The 15,062-nt window shown below is 45.0% G+C and overlaps 1 protein-coding gene and 1 long non-coding RNA gene across 6 annotated transcripts in view; one reads left to right on the forward strand and one right to left on the reverse strand.

Annotated features, from left to right (window-relative positions):
• DPP6 (dipeptidyl peptidase like 6) overlaps positions 1-15,062 on the forward strand; it is a 506,474-nt gene that overhangs the window by 149,694 nt on the left and 341,718 nt on the right. For 2 of the 5 annotated variants that reach the window (XR_014150082.1, XM_081834265.1), the window contains exon 1: positions 3,144-3,633. The exons of the other annotated variants lie outside the window; for them this stretch is intronic. Coding sequence is in view for 1 of the 2 variants with exons in the window: in XM_081834265.1 (XP_081690391.1) it covers positions 3,394-3,633 (240 nt within the window). In the remaining variant the exon portion in view is untranslated. Of the gene's footprint in view, positions 1-3,143; positions 3,634-15,062 lie in introns of those variants that run through there. 5 annotated transcript variants of the gene reach the window in all.
• Positions 1,435-3,866, reverse strand: LOC309326127. Its single transcript, XR_014150181.1, has 2 exons — positions 3,654-3,866; positions 1,435-1,758 (listed from the first exon to the last, which is right to left on the reverse strand). It is a non-coding gene; the product is annotated as an uncharacterized lncRNA (long non-coding RNA).

Consider the following 15,062-nt stretch of genomic DNA (forward strand, 5'->3'; position numbering starts at 1 on the left):
GATGGACTTCCCTCCTGTAATCTTGTTCAACTAGAGAAATATTGTTGGGTTTTTTGCAAGGGGTGGGGTGGTGGAGTTGCTTGCAAAAGTTCCCATTTGTCATTCAGTTGGGAGTAGATCTAGCTGGCTAGAACTGTGTGTGCACAGCAGCACCCGAGTTACTTGGGAAATGAAAGGCTCCACCGTTAAGCGTGAGATTTTAGCTCTGAAAATCTGCCCCCTTTAAGACATTGCCTTCCACCTCTGACTCTTGGAAGCAGAAAATGAGTGACAGCCAAGGGTTATAATTCTATAATTGCCTCTGGCTGCATCAAACAATTCAGTCCTTGGCACTGTCTGGGAAAGGAAATCTGAGGTAGATGGGCCATTGGTCTGAATTACCATGGCAGGTCCCCTTCTCTAATTAAATGATTAAGAGGCTTCCAGCTCCAGATGAGCCTTGCATTTTCAGCAGAGTGTGGAATGAGGCATAGAACTGTAGAATAAGAAAGAACCTCTTGGATTTAGGTGCAGGAGAAAATAAGGAAGACTGCAGTTGTAGCCATGGCTCTGCCTTCCACTTCGTTTGTTTTACTAAAAAGATTGTTGCGTTCAAAGGCACATGTAGAGGCTAATTAGAGTTGCAGGTAAAATAAGGAGAGCTGCAAGCTTTAATTCTCAGATTATTGACTTAATATGGCCTTTAAGTCAAGAGTTTTTTTTAGTGTAGGGCTGACTTGCATTCATAGGTGACCCCATGAACAGTGCTTTCCCATTGCTGCTGCAGTATTGTCTCTTCATTTATAGTTGGAAAATTGTTTTTCTGGGATCTAGTGCCTTTTTAAAGAAAGTTCAGGGTTAGAGCGAGGTGTGAGCCCTGTGCTTCTACACAAAAACGCAACAATATTTTATTCACTGGCCCTCTTCAGCCAAAATGCTTTTTATTATTATTAAATGAAGGGTATGACAAGAATTCCTCACCAGTGTGTAGTCTGTTCAAGGCACAGCCACGAATCAATCTCATGGGCCAGTGGACTGTGGAAACTTGCAGTGGTTTATGTTTAGGTGACAGTCTGTGCACCTTGTGATGGGATGCCTGACTTAATACTTCGGAGAGTCACAAGTTGACTTTCTAGCTTTCTTTTAATTAAATGTCAAGACCTGAGCTCTGAAGATCAAAATGATCGTTCCTTTCTTTCAACTTCAGAAAGCAGGACTGCAGGGGCCCCTCCTGAGGGGTTGATACTCCGTTTTCATCTAAATGTTATGGCTTCCATCACCAGCTTTGAAGGGTGCAGCAAAACCAGCAGTTTGCGGGGAGGGGGGGTCGTTGGGGTGCAAAGAGGGAAAACGCTCCGTCATTAAGCAGCTTGTTTTGAGGAAGGAATTTTGCAGTGACGAGCAAATAAAATGTAAGAGGCTTACAACAACTGATATCACAGAACCATAGAACCATAGAGCTGGGCGTTCTTTTTATTTGAAAAGGAAGACAAAGTTCAAGTGGGGGGGGGGAGATCATTTTTTATTCTATCGGTCAGATTTTATTACGATAATTTTCTAGTGTCTCTCTGTGTGAGAGAGAGCATGAGAGAGAATCACACACTTGCGCATTCTGTAAACAGGAAAGACGTTCGCATCCAAGGGGCCAACTTGCGAACTTAATTTTCAATTCCTTACAAACAACAACGTATGCAGGAGGCGCCAAGCAGAATGAAGGTCGAAGCTTGTGTGTGTAACTGATATCTCGGGCTGTTTTCCTTCTCTCCGTGACTCCTGACTCTTAAAACAATAAAATAAAGATCATAAGCATCTGTTGCTATGGAAACCCAGCAGCCAGACCGGGGGAAGGCCTGGGAGTGGGCGCCCTTTTTCTCTCCAAGTAACCTCGTTAGCTGCCCATCGCAGGACCAGTCGCGCCCCCAGTGCCCTGCGCGTCCCCGGCTTCATTAGCCCCGAGAGACCATCCGTTAAGTACTGGGTGCCCTGCTTGCTGCTGCCCAAAGCCAGAGTCTCTCTCCTCAGCGGCTAAACTGCAGCCGCGCAGGAAAAGAGGGCTGAGCCTCTTAATCTGTTTTACCCGCCGCTGCTGCCAGCACCCTCGCGGGTCCCAGTATCCCCAGCGGCGGGCTCTGGGCTGGAGGTTCCTCCGTCTCGCATTTTGTTTATTCCAGAGGATTACTCCTGGAGAAACAGTTTGCTTGTGTTTCCACAGAGGGGCGCTGAAGCACGTTTTAATGCAGCAAAATGAATTAAGAGCGAAATATTACGAGACACTTTGGTTGATTAAACAAGCGAGTTGTGGGGAGGAGGAAGCGGGGGGGGGGAGAGAGAAGAGAGGAAAATTGGGGGGACAAGAGAGGATGAGGAGGAAAGCCGCTCTGGAAAATCCCTGATGCCCCAAGGACCGGTTCCGCGTCTTGGAGGGAAGGGACCCGGTTAATTCCCTCTTGCCAGAGATCAAAAGACAGGCATTAGACACCGAAACGAAGCTGCGGGCGTTGGGTTGTGGCTCTGCCTCCCCTCCTCTGTGTTGCCTTTTAAGCCCCCCGACCCACCCCCTGCAAGCCCTGCTTGGCCAGCGACTCCCCACCTGACCCCCTTGCTTCTGGTTCCCTTTTCAAGTTCTCCAAGGGGAAGGAGACTCGAGCCCCGCTCCCCGGGAAAGCCTTACAGAGAAAGCAGCAATCTCCTTGGTGCGCGCCTCGGATTCCTCTTCCTTTTCCAGGGCGAGCAGCGTGCTCGCAAGGAGGTCTCTCCCCTCCTGGTGTTTCCATCGCCCCCCGCCCGGCCCCTGATCGCGCGCACAACACCCTCGCCACCCCTCCCCACCCGCCGCCACTTTCGCCTCTCGGACGCGGCCGGCATGAGACCTCGCAGGCGGCTGCTCCGTCGCCTCCGGGCGAGCCAGCCAAGCCCCCTTTCCCTCCACACCCCCATCTACCGCTAATTCCGCTCCGCTCCGCTCCGCCATCTGGGGACATCTTTTTTTCCTTCTCTCTCTCTCTCCCTTTTAGAGGAAGGGGTGTGAAAGCAGGATCTCTTCCGGATTGTACAGCGTTCCTCAAGCGGGGGCTCCCCGGCGTGTGTATATGTGTGTTTTGGGTTATTCCATCAACTCTTCTCTCACCCCCCACCCACCCCGCCTGGGTTTTCTCCTAATGCTGTTGAAGGAAGAGGGAGCGCGAGGGAGGGAGCGCGCGCTTCGCCAGCTCCACTGATCTGTTATTGAGGAGGGCTTGACTCGACGTGGTAGAAGGCGATCCGAGGCTAGGGGAAAAGAGAGCGAGGCGGCGCAGGCTCCAAATCTGCCGATTACAAACAGCCTCTCCTTATATGCATGGATAGTAATAATAGTAATTAATTCAAGAGAGGGATAGAGAGAAAACCTCCCCCTCTCCGTCCTGGATTGACTGAATGGCTTCCTTGTACCAGAGATTCGGCGGGAAGATCAACACCTCCAGATCTTTCCCGGTGACTCCCGAGGCGAGTCACCTGCTGGGTCCCCAATGCGCCGAAGAGGACAGTTCCGCGGCGGCGGCCGCCGCTGCCAACGCAGCCAGCGGAGAAGGAAAAGCGTCGCGTCCATTGCAACAAGACAACCCCCGACCCCGCTTCCAATACCAAGCGAGGAGGAGTGACTGCGAGGAAGAAGATGTAAGCCAGCCCCTGCCTACCTGGGTTGGGTGACGCTCGGTGGATGAGGGTTCGGGGTTGCTGCTGCTGCTCCCCATCCTTTTCCTTTTTTGGAATGGTGTCCTATTTTCCTTTTGTCTGGGTCGCGTTGTGATGCCTGCTCCCCCCCCCCACCCGGGTGTTTTGTTTTGGCTCATCCCCTCCATATGGGATTCTAGCCACGGAGGTGATGTGCGCGCAGCCTCTGGGGCTGCCCGAGTGGCCGTGCGCGGGGGGCGCGTTCCAGCACCTGCCACAAGTAGCGCGTGAGCTCGTGGGTCTTTAGGAGGGGAGTCCTTAGTTGCCTCGATGGACACGTGTGTGTGTGTGTGTGTGTGTGAGAGAGAGAGAGAGAGAGAGAGAGATCTTTCCCTGTCTTCTGAACCTACTTTCTGCTGCCAGCCACCACTCTTCCGCTTCTTTTGTCTAAAAAAATAAGAAACCCTGTGGGTTTTAATTACGTTGTGCACCTCAGAAAGGGAATTCCGCTCTCCCTTTCGAGAGTGAAGATATGGTGGAGACACATCCCCCCATTGATCTGAATTGGCCAGTGGGAGGCAGTCCCACTGAACTCAGCAGCAGCACAGAGTCAAAATGCAGACGGCTCGGGCTGTTTCCTACCAAACTGCCCTTGTAGGTTGTTAGGAAATTCTTCAGTTCTTCCGGTGATAACTTTTTCCCGCCCCTTGTCGAAGCCTCCAGCTTCTCTTCCTCCGCCTTTTGCTGCTTTAAAACTGCCAAGAAACAAAGCAGGGAACTGGAAGGCTATAATAAGCTCCAAGGAGGTGCTGAAGTGTAAATTGGAGCAAACACGTTTCCCTTCCTCTTCCTCTCTCTCTCCCCACCCCCCGCCCCACCATCACCTCTTTCCTGCTGATGGGAGCAGAGATTTCAAAGAGTTTGTATTTGCATATTGCCTTAGTAACGAGTGACTCATCCAGGGTACTTGCTTGACTGCTTGGGGTTGATGATGGCGCGAATGGGGGGGGGAGTTAAAATCCTCTTGGATTGATTTGGAAGAAGAGAATTAGACAGGTTGTGTACCATCGCCACCGTTAGCCTGTAGTGATGCCCTTATTATTAGGTTTCCTATTCAGATGCAGCTCCGTGGTAGTGTGTGTGTCTTTGTGCATGTTAAATAAATGTGTAACTTAAAAGTTTTTTTCGGGGGTGGGCGGCGGCGCACCATAATGGCTCTTCGCGTCTGAGGTTGTTTCGCTCCATCCGCGAAGAATACGTATTTCTCAGCATTGTTTCATCTGAAGTTTCCATTAGAGCTGCAGCTGTGCTCAGCCTTTAATTATAGAAGTCACTAGTAATTATCACAAACTGGTGATTGCCTGGAACTTGGTGGGGGCAGGAGAAAAACAATTCCTTTCGGCTTCACTCACTTAAGATCCCCGTGGAGAGAGAGATTGCCAAGGAAAGTCGTAGGATTTTCTTTTGTGCCTGTTTATTTCCTGATCGAGAACGTGTTTTGTGGGAGGTAGCGCGAGGGATGGGCTTCTCTTTTCCCCTCCTCCCAGCAAGGAGATAAGCACAAAATTCATGGAAAGAGTCCACAGAGGAGGAGGGTCTGTTTCCTAAGAACCAGTAGATGTAAAAGGGGAGTTAACTTCCACTACCTTAAAAAAAGGATCCTAAAGCTAAATCCTATTTAGTATCACTGTAATATTTAGTGGAGGGTAAAGAAAGATCTAAATTTAATTAACTCGGAATCCCAGGGGTTATCCTTTTGAAACAAAACGATGAAAATGTTTTTGTGTTTGTCTGACGGCTGTCCATCCTATCTCAGGCTTTAACCACTAGATGGCGGCATGATAAAGCAAAGAAATGACTTTTTTAAAAGGAAAGAAAGGAAAGGTACTGTATATCCCTCCACTGACTGTTTCTCCCTGTTTCTCTCTCTCTCTGTAATACTTTGCTTGAAGCTTATGTTTTTTCCACCCCAGCCCCAGTTCTGAATATGACAGATGTCTGGAGCTGTCTCTGATAATCAAAAACTGTAGCACAAATAGTCGATTTATCGTGTGCATGACATTTTTGTTGACACTACTTATCCTCCCAAGTTGCTTCATTAAGGCTGAGATTTTGAACACATTTACTAGTGAGTAAGACCTGTTGAGCAGGCACACACACACCTCTCACCTGGTCCATTCCTTCCATTTCCTAATAGTCTACTGAACTGTAGAAAGAAAAGGAATCAGAGCATGAAACACAATTTCCCTGAAGGCTTAAAAACAACATGGTGGGAATTAATTTTAAGCTGTATTTTAAGCCGTATTTTCATTAACTGTTTGTTGTCGTTGTTGTTTTTTCTATTACATTTTATTGTAATTTATATTTGGTGTTAGCCGCCCTGAGTCTGGCCCTGGCTGGGGATGAATAAAATTTTATTATTCTTATTCTTATTCTTATTCTTATTCTTATTCTTATTCTTATTCTTATTCTTATTTATTAATGAGAATATGCACCCTCCTTTACTCCTATAGTCACAGATATAACAACTGTATACTAGACGGTTAGCTGCTGGTGTCTGGTTTTACCCTAGTTGCTGTTTCAGCTCTTCCCCAAAGTTAACAAATTCTAGGATCTGGGAGACAAAAGCAGACCTACATGTCTTCAGAATATGTTGCATTAACATTCAAATTGTGGGTAGAGGGGTATAGAAAGTGTAGAGCCAGGCTTTTGAAAATAGAACACTCCAACATATAAGCTTATAAGAAGTTTAGATAAAGTGGGAGCTATTTAGAGTTACAACATATATTAATCTGGCAGGGTTAGGATGAAGTCATTTTATTTTTTAAAGAGCTGTTTAAGTGACAGCAATGTGGAAATCCTGTGTTTTTCTTCCTGTCTCCAATCATTCTGAAAAGTGCTTCTCTTGGGGAGCTGTCTCAGGTACTGAAACCTTTCCAGCTCTACCACTGGGAGATCTTGCTTGCTGGCATACCTTGCATTGGGTCATTTAAAGGGAACTGGCGGCTTTATTGGCCTTCAGTGGCTTGCTGTCAGCTAGTGAAGAGTGTTCAGCTTATGAGCCAAGGCAGGATTTCTGACCTTGGCAACTGGTAAAAAATGGCAAAGAACAGAAATCACAGTTCTTCCTTGCAAAAGCAGTGCTCAGAATAGTGATGCTAGCAAGGACTTTAAAACGTAGATTTAATGTAAATTAGTGTCAATTTTAACATTAAGAGGGAAGGAAAGGTGCAACAATAAAAGCAGCTAAATGATGTGCAGAGATCTGTGATTTTGGTAGGTTTTTAGAGAATCTGCTTTGCACAGTAGCTGGAAATCCTGGCTGCTGAAAATCCTGCTAAATCCTGCTAATATTGTATGCAATGATGCTTGATAACTGGCTGCTCTGTTGGTGATTGCATTATGAACCCCTTTCTAGAAGGATTAGACTTCTAATATAAATTTCATATTAAAGGCTAAAATTGGGTAAGGGAGCTGTTGTTTTTAATGAGAGCATTCCCATAAAAGTGGTTGAGCATTTGTCACACAGGTTCAGCCCAATTAAAATATATTGAGACTGATATTTAACTTTGAATATACAGGTTCTACTTCATAAAAGGGAACACCTTAAGAGTACATTGTTCCACAAAATGCCCTGTTCACTAGCTCAGTATTTGTTCAATTCATTGAGTTTTTAAAAAAGAGCACCCCCCCCCAATGATTAAGACATTTAAAAATGAAACACATCTGCAATAAGTATTGGGTTAGGATGCCTAGAGCAGGCATGACCAAACTCAGCCCTCCAGCTGTTTTGGGACTACAGTTCCCATCCTCCCTGACCACTGGTCCTGTTAGCTAGGGATGATGGGAGTTGTAGTCCCAAAACAGCTGGAGGGCCACGTTTGGCCATGCCTGGCCTAGAGCATGGTCCCTTCTTTGTTTTGTTACACCAGAGGTATGTGAACCACTGGCTCATGCCCTGGGGACATCCCCATCCAGCATGCAGCATCTCCTCCTTGTAGCAGCTACACATTATTCTTTTTATTGTAATTTCATTATATGTTGGCATAAAAAGTACCCCGAACAGTGAGAGAGAGACATGGGAACCCATTTATTTATTTCATTTATATCCCACCTTTTTCTCCAGTGATCTCAAGGTGACATACATGATTGCCCCACTTCTTATTTAATCCCTGTGAGGTCGGTTAGGCTGAGAGGCGGTGACTGGCTCAAGGCCACCCAATGAGTTTCATGGCTGAGGAGGGATTTGAAACCTGGTCCACCAGATCCCAGTCTAGCCCTCTAACCACTACAACACATTGTCTTGTTCAGCATTTGTGCCCTGCTATCTAGCCTTTCTCACATGGCGCACCTGGAGAGCAAGTTGGCATAATAGCTGTGAGTGTGAGCTAGGACGTTCCCAGTTATTTTATTTTATTCTGTTTTTTATTTGTGCTCTCTTTCCTTCTGTGGTGTAGTGGTTAAGAGTGGTGGATCGTAATCTGGTGAACCGGGTTTGATTCCCCGCTCCTCCACATGCAGCTGGGTGACCTTGGGCTAGTCACACTTCTTTGAAGTCTCTCAGCCTCACAGAGTGTTTGTTGTGGGAGAGGAAGGGAAAGGAGGTTGTTAGCCGCTTTGAGACTACTTAGGGTAGTGATAAAGCGCGATATCAAATCCAAACTCCTCCTCCTCCTCCTCCTCCTCCTCCTCCTCCTCCTCTTCTTCTTCTTCTTCTTTGCACTCCAATGAGTTGTACATGACTATCCTCCTTTATCTTCACAGCCACCTTGTTATGTTACTCCCACTCCCCAATTTTTATCCTCATAACTAATCTGTGAAGTAGGTTAGGTTGAGAGGGAGTGACTGGCTGAAGGCGAGCTTCATAGCTGATTGGAGACTTGAACTCATCTACCCACCCCTGCTCATTCATAGTCTGCACCACAGTGGCTTGTAAGAATTATTATTTTTTAAAAAAATTGCTAGCTTTGCAAGGAAGCTTATAATAGTAGCTAAAACAGATTCAGTGGTGGGCAAAAAAGAGGGGGGGAAATGAAGCAGCACCCGGACTGAAAAATAAACCAGCTGTCTGACCACAACAAAGGCCAGATGTTAGAGATTTGTTTTGCACTCTTCTTTCTCCCCCACGGAAAATTGATAAGAGAAAATAATGCAGCATCACAGGCGTTCATTTCACAGTCTTGGAGAGGTAATTGATGTAAAGGCTCAAGCAGTTCTTACTTTGTGAGAGACTGGAGTCTGAAGTATGGCCTGCAAAGGTGATAGCCGCCGGCATGAGAGAAAGAAAAAAGAAAGGTGCACCTTTGTGATATGCGAAACCCAGGCTCACTAGGCAGCCATTAGGCAAAGCCATCATTATCTCAGCTATGGTCTTATCTCCTTCTCTCTCCCCCCCCCCCACCTGAGAGAATAATGCTAGTCTATTTGACAAAATTGTTGTAAGGATACTAATAACAAACTTAGTTGGTCTCTAAGGTGCTATTGGAAGGATTTTTTTTTTTTTATTGAGGTAATGCCTGTGATTCTAAAATTCTAAAAAGTTATATAAATGGTAAGCAGTATGAAGCTTTGTATGGCACAACACGTTCACTTCAAAACTTGGGAGACTGCAAATACACATACTGTATGTGCAAAACATTCTCCCTTAGTTGCAGACCTGGCTGCCCAGATTAATTGATATGGATATGATAGAGTATCTGGTGAAGAAATGTGAAGTAACTGCAGAACAGTGTAACAGGAGAACATTAATTTATAATTTTGGCAGCACACTCATACTTTTTCCTTTTGAGATTGTTTTCCATATTGGAATATAGTCTAATGGTTTTCTCGATATTGGCTTTGAACATTCCCCCCCCCCCCATGAAACAGAGCTTTTTTCTGTTGCTTTCCCCAGCTTACTTTTCTTTGTGGTCAGGGTGATTAATGAGCTTAATTTCTGCAGGCAACTGCCAAAGGTGCTGAGTAAGATGTACATGCTGATTGTGTATAACCCTGTTACTTTTAATTACTGGGATGATAATAATGCATTAATCAAGTGCAGGAGAAATTCAGCACTTCTCTCTAATGCAAAATATTGATTAATTTCATAAAACATTGAGAATAAAAGCGATAATCACAGTAATTCTTTAAAATTAAATTCACAATGATAAGTTATTTCTGTTAAAGGGGATTGAATGTCAGAGATCAGGTCTATAAAGTTAGCCAAATACTTCAGCCTTCTCTTATTCATCATTTGGTATAATCTGCTCTTTTACTGCAGTGGGGATTTTCCCTGAGGAAAATATGGTCCAAAAATACAGTATTTTTGTGGCCTCTTCTAAAACTGGGGGACTGCTGATTGGCATAGGGCCACAGAAGATAAGAAGCTGATGATGACCTGGATAAGATTGGCCTTCATTCTGCACTCTTTTAGGGCCAGTTGGATGGGATATTATGTGTATCTTTGCATTGAACATATAGGTTTTTTCTTCTAAAAATGCTAATACCATCAGCTGCATGTATGTATTTATAAATATTGGGATCATGGCCAGTATGGAGTGGAAATTTAACCTCCTCCTCCTCCTCCTCTCAAAGCAAATGGGATTTCCCATGGGACTGTAGCAGGAGTGGAAATGTTTACATCCCTGCTAGGCTTGCTGGCTGAACAGGAATTATAAACTTCCCCAGCAGATGCTCCTTATATTGCACCACACCTGTGAATCTGACGCTAGTTACATTTAATGTATGGTAACGTCCTGTCCAGTTTGGCCCTTACCTTTGCATACATAGTTGGCAATAGCTATCAAAAGCTATAATAATGTGAAACTAAGTAGCCACTCTAATAGCACTTCTGCTCCTTCTAATGCCAAGTGCTAATGAGCTTGGAGTTAATTCAGTATTGCATAACAGTGTATGATAACACGAAGCCATCTGGCCCCAAATGGCTAGTGAGAATACAGCACATGGAATGAGGTCCCATTCCAAGATGCCACTGGCTACCAGTTGATGAAAACTACTGATGTGGGAAAGGTCATAGCTCGGTGGCAGAGCACATGCCCTGCATGTAGAAGATTCCAGGTTCAATCACTGTTGTGTCTAGGGAGCTCTGCTGAAACCCCTGGGGACAGCGGTGGACTTTGGGCTCTCAAATTCCAGTGGCATCCTGTGTAGCGCTAAAATTCAGCCCCCCCCTTGCTCCGTTCTACAGCATTGTTGTGGCTCCCACTGCAGAACGGCACCCAGTGCAGCCAAACCAGTCATGCTATCCTAAAACTGCCTCTGCTGGGAAACCACAGATAGTCACTGTCAGCAATCCTGAGCCAGATGGGCCAGCGGTCTTCATTGGTACAAGATACCTTCCTAGGTTCCTAATTGTAATGGAGATTAAATTTCACTAAGGAAAGTGGGGCCACTTTTGCTAAGCGCTGATTATAACCGATTGGCAGAACACTTCCGCTTGGGCTGCATTTCCATATATTTGTTCCTCGTTTAGCAGGGCCATCCCGGGACCTTTTGCCACAGTAGCCAAAATGTCCTCCATGCCACCGCCACCACCCACAGATCCAGTAGCAGTGAGGGCAACAGCTCTGTGTCAAAGGTGTGTTTAGCCCCAGCAGGGCTGGCAGTGGCGCAATGGCAAGGGAAGGGTTTAGATCTGCCACCTGAGCCAAATGGCTTCACCTCGCGTCATGCACAAGTTGTCCCTTTAACTGTGGATATTTTACACTCGCTTATAAAAGCAGTTTCTTGCTTTGAGGCTTAAAGAGATGGGCAGGTTATGAATCAAAGAAATAGCTGCCAATAGCTCAGGCTGTTGATTGGGGGTGTTTTAAAGCAGACTTTAAAGTCAAAGTTGTGTAGACTGTGTAGGTCCTAAAAATGTGTAATGTGAAACAATTATGATGCCAAGAGAAAAAATACTGCTCGCTGCTTTGGAGTTAAGCATTGTTCTACAGTGCTGGGTTTTATCGGGTTCCATACAAGAGACTGCAGTGCCCAGCAGATCCTCTCGCACATAGCCACCTCCCCTCCCAGTGTCAGCAGAGAGTCAGGTGGCCGTGTGGAGAACCAAAGACCCTGCAGAGTGAAAAAGCCCTGACCCAACAACCAGCCAGGAGAGGAAGCAAGCCAGTTCTAGAACTGCATGGGTCTGAGCCTGTGTAGCGCTCAGGCAGTGGCCAATTCCTCTCCTCTTCCATTCAGCTCCACTACAGTGGCAAGAAAATGTAAGTTATATATGATGGTGATTTAGAGGCCATTAGTGGGTTCTCTAGTGGGGCATATGCCCTGGTAGGCAACTTTGCTACTCCCTAACCCCAGGCATGATTTTTTTTTTTTTTTAAAGTTTTGGCCTGGACATTTGAGCAACCTAAGTAGGTCATTCATTTTCTGAACTATTTATTTTTTTTTTAAAGCGTTTTGAAGCAAGACCCTGATCAACACTTACTATAGTGGTCTGAAAGCTAGGATAACTGGTTTAATAGCATAACCGAATTATGCCTGGCATTGTGGAAGTCCCATTGTGCTTAATGTACTTAAGCTTTCAAGTAAAGGTGTATAAGATTGAAGTCACTGGTATCACTTCTGCTTCCAAGGCCCTCTGAATAGCTTCCTTTTCCTTCATGCAGCCTCTTTCTGTGCAAAAAAATATAGCCTGCACTTTACTTTCCAACTGTGTTGTTATCCGATCTTCATTTAACTTCCTTCACTGCCCTCTGTTTCAGCTTAAAATCATCCTCACCTTGCCTCCTCCAGCTTTATTTTGACCCTGGAATCTGCCCTCTTCTGCCTGATTAGCCCATATATGGTGCTCAGGTTAACTAGCCTTCTAGGAGTAATGTTACTGACTTCACCAATAATCTGTCTCACCAGACATTCCTCCCTGTAGTGGTAAAACTCAGTGGCAGAGCAGTAGAGATCAGCAAGCAAACTGTAGTCAACATTGGATGAAGTCAAGTCATTCCGCCACTCAAAATCAATTTCATGGTCATGTTTCTTTGTTGGCTTAAAAATAGCACACCTGTTCATGCAAATCTTTGTACAGTAATAGTAATTAGGTCTTTGATTATTATTTGCAATCTCTAAAAATGGTTGTGGTTTTTTTTTTTTTGCAACTCTTATTTTAAGCATGCATACACACACCTCACCCTGTGAGAAGCTAACTTGTCTATGCAGTGGTTGCACAGCACATCCTAGCAATGGGTCCCCAAGTTAAATAAAATATAATATGCAGACTTTACCTTGTACTGGCAGAAGAACATAGGAAGGAAATATGGTCACCCCCAGGCAGAAGCAAATTGGAATGTTCTTCAAAATTCATTTTTCAGCAGATTGAAGGAATGATTATGGACAAAGTGAAAGTGTTAGCAACCTGGCATTCAAGGTTCTGAGAGTGATTGTTGGGGAAATTGCAAGGAAGATGCAGGTTTTATGAAGGACAATAAGAAAATACTTCCCTCAGGCTAGCAGTCTGCTGCAGTAAGCATCTATATTTTCAGTAAACAATCAAGAATAAAAAAATACACATAAAGGATATGAAACATTTGCATTGGCACATCTCTCTGTAGCACTGATGTAGCATCCTTGCAAATGGCATCATAACCTCTTTATTTGAATATTTACTAGATGGCTCAGCAACTGTGTTAGTATTAAGGAGAAAAATCTTCTGAATTTGAAGCAGTGCCATGAGATGCTTCTGTCTCCACAGAGATCCATAGAATCGTAGAATCTTAGAGTCGGAAGGGACCTCAAGGGTCATCCATCCCAACCCCTCCATGTAGGAATCTCAGCTAAAGCATTCATGACAGATGGCCACCCAACCTCTGCTTAAAAACCTCCAAGGGAGGAGAGTCCACCACCTATTGGGAGTCTGTCCCCTGGCTCAACAGGTCTTACCATCAGAAAGTTTTTCCAAATGTTTAGTCAGTGTCCCCTTTCTTGAACTTGAAGCCATTAGTTTGAGTCCTACCCTCCAGGTCAGGAGAAAACAAGCATGCTCCCTCCTCCATGTGACAGCCCTTAACATATCTGAAGATGGCTATCATATCTCCTCTCAGTCTCCTTTTTTTCCAGCTTAAACATACCCAGCTTCTTCAAGTGCTCCTCATAAGGCTTAATTTCCAGACCCTTGATCATCTGGGTTGCCTTCCTGCACATGTTCCAGCTTGTCAACATCCTTCTTAAATTGTGGTGGCCAGACACAGTATTCCAGGTGTGGTCTGACCAAGGCAGACTAGAGTGGGGCTATTACATTCCTTGATTGGGGCACTATACTTCTGTTGATGCAGCCTAAAATAGAATTAGCTTTTTTGTGTGTTGCTGTACCAGACTGTAGCTTGTGGTCCACCAAGACCCCTAGATCCTTTTCACATGTACTGCTTGTAAGCCAGGTGTCCTCCATCCTATATTTGTGCATCTGGTTCTTCCTGCCTAAGTGCAGAACCTTACATTTGTCCTTACTGAAATTCATTTTGTTAGCTTGCGCCCAGTTCTCCAATCTGTTAAGGTCATTTAGAATTCTGATTCTGTCTTTTGCAGCATTAGCTACTCCTCCCAGTTTGGTATCATCTGCAAATTTGATGAGTATCCCCTTGATACCTTCATCCAAGTCGTTTATAAAGACACTGAATAATAACAGGCCCAGGACAGAATCCTACGGCACCCTGCTTGTCACTTTCCCCCAGGATGACGAGGAACCATTAATGAGTACTCTTTGGGTTCGGTCAGTCGACCGGCTACAAATCCACCTAATACTTACCTTGTTCAACCCACATTTTACTAGCTTCCTCATGAGAATATCATGGGGGACTTTGTCAAAAGCCTTACTGAAATCAAGATACATTATGTCCACAGCATTTCCCTGATCCACCAAGTTGGTAATTCCATCAAAAAAAAGAAATCAGATTGGTCTGGCAGGACTTATTTTTAAGAAACCCATGCTGGCATTTGTATGGCATCAGCATTTGTATGGATGCAGAGTAGATTTGATTTATTGATATTTATTAATAATTTAGAAAAACAACAGCCTGGTTTGCATGTCACACTATGCCAAACCATGGCTTAACATGAACAAGCAAACATACAGGCTCCCAGAGAGAAGATTGCAGCTGCTTTGCTCCTCTATTGGTTTTGTTTTAGCATGTTATCTAAAGCTAGGCTCCTGTTTTAGCTCTCACCAGACATACCATGAGATGTAACAAAGGTTTATCCTATGGTTTAAAGCTCATGGTTTGTCTGGGAGAGCTAAACCATGAGCCTAGGTTTGGATGACTTGCTGAGTCAAACCGTGCCTTAGGTGGGTCCGTTAGGCCAAATTAATTAAGACTTGCCTTTGGGAATGAGGCCAAGGTCCATTTAGTCTAAGAAGCCCCACATTCTGTTCCCGTCTTCTTCCATGCATGGAGATTCCATTTAGTCTTCATGGCTAATAGCTATTGACAGACCTATTTGAAGTG

Source organism: Podarcis erhardii, assembly GCF_964252035.2.
Source record: "Podarcis erhardii genome assembly, chromosome: 12".
Classification (NCBI taxonomy): domain Eukaryota; kingdom Metazoa; phylum Chordata; class Lepidosauria; order Squamata; family Lacertidae; genus Podarcis; species Podarcis erhardii.